A 10,098-nucleotide genomic window follows, 5' to 3' on the forward strand; every position below is an offset into this window, starting at 1 on the left:
TGTTTCATGGTATGAGTGTCTGGGGTGTTCATGTAAACGCAAAGAAAACATCTTAATTTACAATCACCAAGTTTTTTCCAGATAGTCATTCATTGCCTTCTAGCTCAAGATTCACATATTCAATTATTTTGAAACAATCAGCTACATTCACATTGTACTATTATCAGTAAGAATGATAACATTTTAGATTTCTTCTATTTCAGATTTGCCAAAACTTTATCACCAGTTTCACACAAAGTAGAAATACAAAATGCTTGTAAAGGTAATGATTTCCTAAGACTTCAACCCATCAGGGCTTTATAAATAATGATAATATTATCAACTTGCTGCTCTTGGCTAAGTGTCAAGTGTAGACTGTTAAAAAGCTATTTCAGAATCACACACTTCCCTTTCATCTTATCTGTGTCCCTGACCACATTCTTTACAAGTTTCCAGATAATAACACCATGCCAAGGAACTACTGTGCTAGCTTTGGAATTTTGAGGCGTATTTGTGTAAATGTATTATTTAGAACATGCATCAAATTTGCCTAACATATAATTAAAATCTATTCTGAAAATCAAGAGAAGGATCACATCAAAGATCGTTAGACAACAGTGATGGTTGTTTCAAGGGGTTTTAGAGCTTCACAAAACTATATTTTGATCTTGATGAACTTCTATGGCTCTATATAAGTCAAGATATGCAATATGAAATTGTATTCAAGTTATGAGTGGGGACATCCAATCAGGAATTAGTTCTGCATTCGTACATGAGTAAAAGTCTCTTTCCTTCCCTCCTTGAGACAAGACCATAATAGAATCCAAAAGCACAGTCACTTTCTCTTACCTCAAATCGGGTCCGTTTGGTCTGGATGGTGGCTGCCATGAAATCGCAACATATGATTCACTTAGTGGAATCGCCAACAACGGGTTAATGCCCTGAGGTAGGGTGGGGTGGGTGGTAACATGGGTAGGTAAACTCTCTGTGCACCCTCCTAGGTACCCGTTACCTCCTGAACAAGCCACAATGGTGACAGAATAATTAGTGAAGGGAATCAGATGAGTAATTACTTGACTTAACACTGAGGAAGTAACATTGGTTATTGTGATGTGAGGGTCGGGCATGCGGATCTCATAGCTAAGCATGTCTCCATTTTGGATGAGTGGGGGTTTCCAAGTGACCTGAAAGAGAAGATAAATTTAGAATCAGTGTGACAACACAGGAACAGAGCAAGTGAACTTCACAAGGCCTAGAATTTTGCTCTGTCTTGTTTTCACTTAAGTCACTTTGTAAATGCCTCCTTTCGACTTAGCCTTTTGCACTAGACAGTAATGAAGGGTTTGGGATCAATTAGCAGTACACCAGGAACCAAATGAAATGCTGTTTCCTCGGTTTAGCTTTTAGTCGTGATACTTTCTAGGACTGTCAGACTAATACACACCTTGGCGATTCATCTCCACTGTGGGTGTTCTAAAGGACACAGAGCACACACATGGAGAAAATTCACACATCCACATGCATCAATGGGGCAGCGGCAGGATTTGACAGTTTTCTTGTTTACAGCTCAATTAAATGAAATATCAGAACTCCCTGCTTTGCATTGTTAGTGTGTACTCTAAATATGTAACTACCCTCTTTTTCTTTCTTTCTTTTTTTCCCTTTTTGGACTGTGGGGGTGGAGGACCATTCTTTGCATTTTCTGAGGATGCACAGTTGAGTTCCTGAATCTCAAGTGTGCGTAATGCAAAAAGTAAAGCAACAGCAACTTCTATTGTCAAAGACAAGAGATAAGCTTTTAAAATGGCAAGCAAAGGATGATCCTATTTAACTAACACATGGACCTCAGCATGAGAAAGAAAGAAACATTTTGTGATGGGATACTACATTGTTTAATATTCCTTTTCCTTTTTTTTTTTTTTTTGGCTAAATTTTGTAAGGCTGTAGTGGTAACACACTCATGCTTTGAAGGTAAAAGAGCCCTAATAAAATGTACATAGGCCATTAAAAAAATCACTTTTTTACATACTATTCTGGTTCATCTCTCATCATTGCCTTGCAATGTTCCTTAAAGTTTAGAGTATGTATTTCATCTCCTAAATAGACTGTATGCTTCTGGATGGCAGGGCCTAAATTGTATACCCATTTAATGTCATGCACACAGAGATGGAGTATTATATTCTTTTCCTTAGCATACAATTATTTTGAAAATTTAAAAGACAGATTTCCACAGAGTAATATGTAATGATATCCACATTTGTAACTCTATACAAAATCAAAGTCAGAAAGAAGTAATAGAAAAATTAGAATAGAGAAGAATTGACCAACATTTTCTATCTTAAATCAAAGAGAAAACAATTTCCTCCAGAAGGAATATCACCTGAGATTTCCAGAGGGCATTCTTACTGGTAAGTGGCAGCAAAGTGGGCTCCCGCCACATGTCAGTGGGCTAGTTGCTTGCTCATTGCTGTCCTCATTTAGAATTAACAATGGCCCAATACCTACTCAGATTTTACTACATGGTTTGAAATCATTGCTAATTTGAAAAACTTCTTCTTGGAGTGGTCCATACTGTTTTCGGGTGGAAAGAAGTTTTAAATGTGTACCTTATGAGCATAGCAGATTTGTCTGGATGTAGAGAACATCAAAGAAACCTAAAGAGCAAAGGTTGTAGAAGAGACATAGGATTCTATTTGTTTTGTAGGTGCAGTGCTCTGTGGATTCAAAAAATGAGTCAAGGTCAAACTCAGGGGACTTCTTGATGCTTGTAACGTAAATGAAAAATGGAAGGGTTATGACAGCTAAATTCAACCTGACTGATACGTGGAATACCACTTTTTTTTTTTGCCTCTCGAGCCAGAACATTCTGAGTTCAGGTCAAGGTTTGGCAGCACTTGAAAGAATTAAAACTTAGGAGATCGTCTGTGCAGTTGAGCTAACAGTGAATTGATTTAGAAGTTGGTATTCAGACTGAGAAAAAGCACTCATAAGATAAAACTTGAATAAAATATCCAGAAGAGATTAAAAGATTTGATGTAATGATTCTGAAGACAGTCATTTGAAGATCTTTGGGGAAAAAATCCCTATTTTATATACTATAAATGTTTACATCTGAAAATAACCTATTTGTCTCATTTAAAAACTACAGAGTTAGGAAAAAAAAACTCTTTTTGACATTAGTGAGTTGGAAGACATGAATCCACTTTTACAGAAATTTTTAGAAGGACTTTTATGTGAAGAAGACCATTGTTCTCATAGTTGGTAAGCTAACAGAAATGGTTTCTAACTTGGTTACCTTCCTGAAAATATCCCAGAACCATTATTAAAAATAAATGCATTCAAGATTTTTAAGTAGCCAGCTACCTAAATATTCTATTCTATTCTTTCCTATGCTCAAGATCACATTTACTACAGTGCAGGCAAAAATGTATGAGACTGAAATTTTCAGTCTGCTTAATTTCCCATGTTTTTTTTTTTTATGTATACATTGTCTACAGGAAGGATTACTAAATATTGTTGCATCTCAGAAAACCCAGATCAAAGAGCATGTTCCTGGCCTGAATAAACAAGAGATGCACTCTCTAAAACAAGAATTTTACACTGAAATCTTTTACATAGAATTATAGTCTCTTACTAGAAATATAATGTTTATTTCAGAGATGCCCTGACTACCATAATTATTTATTTTAGTTGAGTGGTACATAATTGTTGAGATTTCCATTTTTCTGTTTAGTTATTATTTTTCAGAAAAAAAGAACAGGTGGGTAGCTGGTTAAGTGTTTAAGGAGCAAATGACTTGAACCAACTCTTTCAGATCCCTGAAGAGTAGCTTCCCTTAAAGAATCAAGGCATCTCCAGGGTGCCTGGGTGGTTCAGGTGGTTGAGCATCTGACTCTTGATCTTGGCTCAGGTCACGATCTCATGGTTGTGGATCGAGCCCTGCATTGGAGCCTCAGTGTGGAGCCTGCTTGAGATTCTCTCTCTCTCCCTCTGCCCCTCTCCCCTGCTCTCTCTCTAAAATAAAATAAAATAAAATAAAATAAAATAAAATAAAAAGATTAAAATTAAAATTAAAAAAAAAATTAAGGCACCTCCAAAGATCCCTACTGTAAGCAAAAATTTATGAATGCAGGTCAGTTGATTGGCCTCTGGCCTGAAAAAGTAACACAAATGAATATTGTAACTTTCTTCCTTTTTTAACTCCATCGAACTATATTTAAGAACTTTATGAAGATTTATGAAGATTGACATAATGGGTTGAGAATGGGTTCAGAATCAATGTCCCTGATTGGTGATCCAGACTATTCAACTGAAGCTGTGAGACTTTGAGCAAAATACTTAACATATCTGAGCCTCAGTTTCCTTCATGTCTAATGTGAAGAGACCATCTTTGCCTTCATGTCTATATAATTCTAGCACTAGTTCATACAACATGTGAGTATACAAGGACCAAGGGTGTGGACCATTTGACTCCATATAGCAATTCCTCTTAACAACAGACTCCCCGGCAAAGCTTCTCTTACAGAACAAGGTGTATAATAAGTATTTGTTGAAATAAACTTAAATTTCTCTTTCAGAATATCATCCCTTTCTTTTAAACTTACATAAATTTGTACACTTTCTCTCATGGCAAGATACAAATCTAATATCTTAAATGAAAACCGACTGTTAATGTACAAATGAAAAGTGGGGTGTGGCCCTTTACCTCTGCCTTGTCCCATGACCTCTCCATGGCAGGCTACCCTCCTAAATTGAACAGGTACTATCTTGGGATATAGTGTTTCATACTTTCTGGTATGCTCAGATAAGCAAAGCAAATATACCCACATATATGTAAGCTATCTCTCTTTAATTTTTTTTTACCAAAAAAATGTTTATTCTATTCCTACTAACCTGTAACTTAATTTTTACACTTAACAATAGACTACAGGCATATTCGTTTTTGTTTTTTGTTTTTTGCTATTACATAATACTCCTTTCATGATTGAAAACAAATTATTCACTTTTTATCCTATTGACATTTCCCTACTGCTAAAAACAATACTTTAAAATGTATATATACATATCATTGTATTTATTTTTATTGGATAGGTTAGCAAGAATTGCTATGCCAAAGGTGCATTATGTTTAATTTTAATGATTATTGATGGATTACTTTCTGAAAGGTTGAGGTAATTCACTTTATTACAGAAAATGAAAGAAAGTGTCCATGATCTGTATCCTCAGAAACTATTAAAACTACCACTCTTTTTAGTTTCTGCTTATGTATTACTTATTATTTTACTTAGTTATTAATTATTACTTAATTATTTCTCCAATTAGTTTGCATTCTCTTTGCTTTTTTGTGAGCTATAAATATTTCCAAATATTATTGACACTTTACATATCTTCCTTCCTCTTTAAATTATCCATATTTTATACATTATTTTCTATTGAATTGTCTTTTAATCATAAATTATTAGAAAAGTAAATTATTAGAAGTTCCTTCTATGAGACATGAATAGACACTTTTCCTTTTTTTAAAAAATTTTTTTAGTGTTTATTTTTGAGAGAGAGAGAGAGAGCGCGAGCAAGAGAGGGGCAGAGAAAGAAGGAGACTCAGAATCCCAAACAGGCTCCAGGCTCTGAGCTGTCAGCACAGAGCCCTATGCGGGGCTCGAACCCACGAACCATGAGACCATGACCTGAGCAGAAGTCAGATGCTTAACTGACTGAGCTACCTGGGCACCCCTGAATAGACACTTTTCCAAAGGAGACATCCAGATGGCAAACAGATATATGAAAAGAGGCTCAACATCACTCATTATCAGGGAAATATAAATCAAAACCACGTTGAGATACCATCTCATGCCAGTCAGAATGGCTAGAAGTAACACCTCAGGAAACAACATATGCTGGTGAGGTTGTGGAAAAAGGGGAACTCTCTTGCACTGTTGGTGGGAATGCAAACCGATGCAGCCGCAATTGTACCCGTAAAACAGGGTGGAGGTTTCTCAAAAAAATTAAAAATAGAACTACCCTACAACCCAGCAATAGCACTACTTTTGGAATTTATCCAAATGTAACAGGAGGGTGATTCATAGGGGCACATGGACTGCAATGTTTATAGCAGTGCTAGCAACAATAGTCAAATTATGGAAAGAGTCTAAATGTCCATCAATTGATGAATGAATAAAGAAGATGTGGGGGGCACCTGGGTGGCTTGGTTGGTTAAGCGTCCGACTTCAGCTCAGGTCATGATCTCACAGTCTGTGAGTTCAAGCCCCGCTTCGGGCTCTGTGCTAACAGCTCAGAGCCTGGATCCTGTTTCAGATTCTGTGTCTCCCTCTCTCTCTGCCCCTCCCCTGTTCATGCTCTGTCTCTCTCTGTCTCAAAAATAAATAAACGTTAAAAAAAAATTAAAAAAAAAAAAGAAGATGTGGTATACACACACACACACACACACACACACACACACACACACACACACAATGGAATACTACTCGGCAATGAAAAAGATTGAAATCTTGCCATTCGCAACAACATGGATGGAAATGGAGGGTATTAAACTAAGAGAAATAAGTCAGTCAGAGAAAGACAGATACCATATGTTTTCACTCATATGTGGAATTTGAGAAACTTAACAGAAGACCATGGGGGAAGGGAAGGAAATAAGTTACGAACAGAGAGGGAGGCAAACGATAAGAGACTCTTAAATACAGAGAACAAACTGAGGGTCGATGGGGTGGGGGGTTGTGGGGGTGGGGAGGTAGGCGATGGGCATTGAGGAGGGCACTTGTTGGGATGAGCACTGGGTATTGTATATAAGTGATGACACAGGAATCTATTCCTGAAGCGAAGACTACACTGTATGTTAGCTAAATTGACAATAAATTAAAAATACATAAATAAATAAATAAATAATAAATTCCTTCTATGTTATGGGGAAATAATCTATTATTCTATAATGTGTGTTACAGATTTTTCCCAATCTACCTCTTGGAGTTTAACTTTTTTTTTTTTTAATGTTTATTTATTTTGAGAGAGAGAGAGTGTGGTGGGGGGGAGGAGGGGCAGAGACAGAGAGAGGGAAAAAGAGAGTCTCAAGCAGGTTCTGTGCTGCCAGTGCAGAGCCTGATGCAGGACTTGATTTCACAATTCGTGAGGTCATGACCTGAGCTGAAATCAAGAGTTGGTCGTTTAACTGACTGAGCCACTGAGGGACCCACTTTTTTTTTTTTTTTTTTTTTTTTTTGGTGAGGGGGAGTCTTATGGCTTGTAGGAAACAAATTATTTTCTAGTTAAATATAACTGTATTTTCTTTTAAGACTTCTGAGTTTCTTTCTTTCTTTGTTTTTTCTTTAGAAAGAGCCCCCTAATCTTTAAATTATATGGAATTTTTCTTATTTTTTAAGATTTCTATTTTTAATGTTAAATTTTAAATTTAATTTTAATTTACTTACGATATAATGGAAAGATCTTTTTTTTTCTTACACATGGACTGTCAGCCAGTATCATTTTTGAAGCAAACCATTATTTCCCAGTGAAATAAAATGTTTCTTCTACAATAACTCAAGTTCCCATGTATACTTGTATCTGTGTCTAAAGTCCAGTCTGCTCCAATGATCATTTGTCTATTGTTATGCCAACACCATACTATTGTCATTTAGTAGATTTATAATAAGTGTAAATACTGAAGAAGATGTCACCTCGGTATACTTTTCTTCCATAACTTTCTAGAATATTTCAACTATTTAGTCTTCTTTATATAATTAAAGATCATTTTATCCAATTTGAAACAAAACATTATTGGCATTCTGATTTTGAATGATGTTAGGTGTATATGTCAATCCTAGAAGGACTGACATGTTGTGGAATTAACTCCTTCCATTTAGGAAGACAGCACGTTCTCCATTTGTTGTAGTGAGAAGTTGAGAACAGCATGTGCTCTTGGAACCACCATGGTGGGTAAGGTGGCTCTTCTCTGTATGTAATCTTAAGCAGGTTACTTCATCTCTCAATTCTCAGTTTTCCTTCCTGTGAAATGGGGATAATAATAGTGTCTATCTGAGAGGGTTGGGTTAAGGACTAAATGAGAGCAATTCCTGGAACTTAATATGAACTCAATAAATAGTAGTCATCATTATTATTTTGTTTTCTTCCATAAGATGTTATATAGAGATACATTTTATGGTTTGATTTAAGCAGACATCAAAGACTGGAAAACTTCACAATTAGGTGATAATGGTGACAAAGACTCAACTCTCTTCACTTTGGGTTCTTATCAGATTTGTTTGTAAATGAGCAACATTAAGAGTACACACCCAAGTAACACAGTGAGCAGACACAATCTGGAGGGCACTGTTGCTTCTTGTGACACGCACAACACAGCTGGTCCTTCAGTGGTCTGAGCCCAGCAAGGACTCTACTACATGAAGACTGAGAACTGCAGGACTATTGTCTTTTATTCTGCTTTAGCTGTGGAAAGTGGGGCTGCACCCACGTCATCGCATTCAAGGAAGTTTGTTCATGACATCACATCATTACACAACTTAGTTATTCTTTTATTTATTTATTTTTTTTGAGTAGGCTTCATGCCCAGCATGGAGCCCAACACAGGACTTGAACTCACGACTCTGAGATCAAGACCTAAGCTGAGATCGAGAGTTGGATGTTTAAATGACTGAGCCACCCACGTGCCCCACAACTTAGTTATTTTTATGTTTTTTTTTTATTAGTCCTGTATCATACTCAAGACTTAGTGAGTGCAGCAATCTTATAAATCTTTTGCTCTTATAAAGTGAAAAGAATTGTGTCTTAATCACCAGCATTCTTATAAGTCAACTTTATCATAATCTGATTTTACATTGAAGTTTTGCTAGAAATGGCTGCTGAACTTTACAAATCCTTTTTCTGTATCTATTGATAAAAAATATATGATCTTTTTTCTTTGATTAGTTGATTAAGAAGTATGTTGATAGATGTCCTGATTTTGAACCATTCTGACGTTTTTGGAATCAAGCCAAATTTGTCCTGGCGTGCCATTCTTTTAATATATTCCTTAATTCAATTTGCTAATATTTTATTGAGAAGTTTTGGATGTATATTCATATATGAAATTAATCTATAGGTTACTGAACTATCTATTTCAAGTATTGGTACAGCATTTACCAACTTTATAATATGCCATAAATGTTCTTAAGTGATTAAATACCAAATAAAAGTGCATGGTTTTCATTTTTTAAATAATTTTTAAAAAATGTTTATTTATTTTGAGAGAGAGAGAGAGAGTGAGTGTGTGTGCATGAGTGAGGGCAGGGCAGAGAGAGAGAGAAACTCAAGCAGGCTCCACCCTGTCTGTGTGTAGCCAACTCAGGGCTCCGTCTCGCGAATGGTGAGATCATGATGTGAGCCAAAATCAAAGAGGCTGACGCTTAACCAACTGAGTCACCCGGGCATCCCTAACAGCTTTCACTTTTTCAGATAACCTCTGTGACATCATATATTATTTCTTTTCTTTATAATCAAACAATCAAATACAATGTTAAGAATTTAATTTTGGGGGTGCCTGGATGGCTCAGTAAGTTAAATGTCCGACTCCTGATTTCAGCTCAGGTCATGATCTCACAGTCATGGGATCGAGCCCCATGTCTGTCTCAGAATGGAACATGGACCCTGCTTGGGATGCTCTCTCTCTCTCTCTCTCTCTCTCTCTCTCTCACTCTCTCTCTCTCTTACTCTCTCCCCTTCCTCACTTGCACACACGCTGTCTCAAGATACATAAATAAACGTAAAAAAAAAGATTTTGATATGCAGTGTGGTCTACAATTTTCTCTTCTCTAAGCTCGAATCTATGCCAAGTCATACCACACCTTTTTACACTTATTACTATGTTACCTTGTTTTCTAGTTGGCTGAAGTAGGTGGAGTTTCCCTTGCTTTTCTGGTTAGACCGTGACTTCTCACTGGCAGCACGGTGTAGCAGTGAACAGAACACGTGGCACAACACGGCAAGAACTAAGGAGAAATACCAATCCATTCCTGTTCTACCCCATCCTATAGGCTGGTGTTCTTTCTTCTTAATCTGTTTTCTTTTTTCCTTCTCCTAAGTCCTTGTCACTCTGGGAATGCCAATATTTAT

The 10,098-nt window shown here is 36.4% G+C and overlaps 1 protein-coding gene across 2 annotated transcripts in view; it reads right to left on the reverse strand.

Annotated features, from left to right (window-relative positions):
* USH2A (usherin) overlaps positions 1-10,098 on the reverse strand; it is a 745,506-nt gene that overhangs the window by 238,661 nt on the left and 496,747 nt on the right. For both annotated transcript variants that reach the window (XM_058701414.1, XM_058701413.1), the window contains one exon: positions 829-1,163. In XM_058701414.1, the coding sequence (XP_058557397.1) occupies positions 829-1,163 (335 nt within the window). The remainder of the gene's footprint in view (positions 1-828; positions 1,164-10,098) is intronic.

The sequence above is a fragment of the Neofelis nebulosa genome, chromosome 15 (assembly GCF_028018385.1).
Source record: "Neofelis nebulosa isolate mNeoNeb1 chromosome 15, mNeoNeb1.pri, whole genome shotgun sequence".
Lineage (NCBI taxonomy): Eukaryota > Metazoa > Chordata > Mammalia > Carnivora > Felidae > Neofelis > Neofelis nebulosa.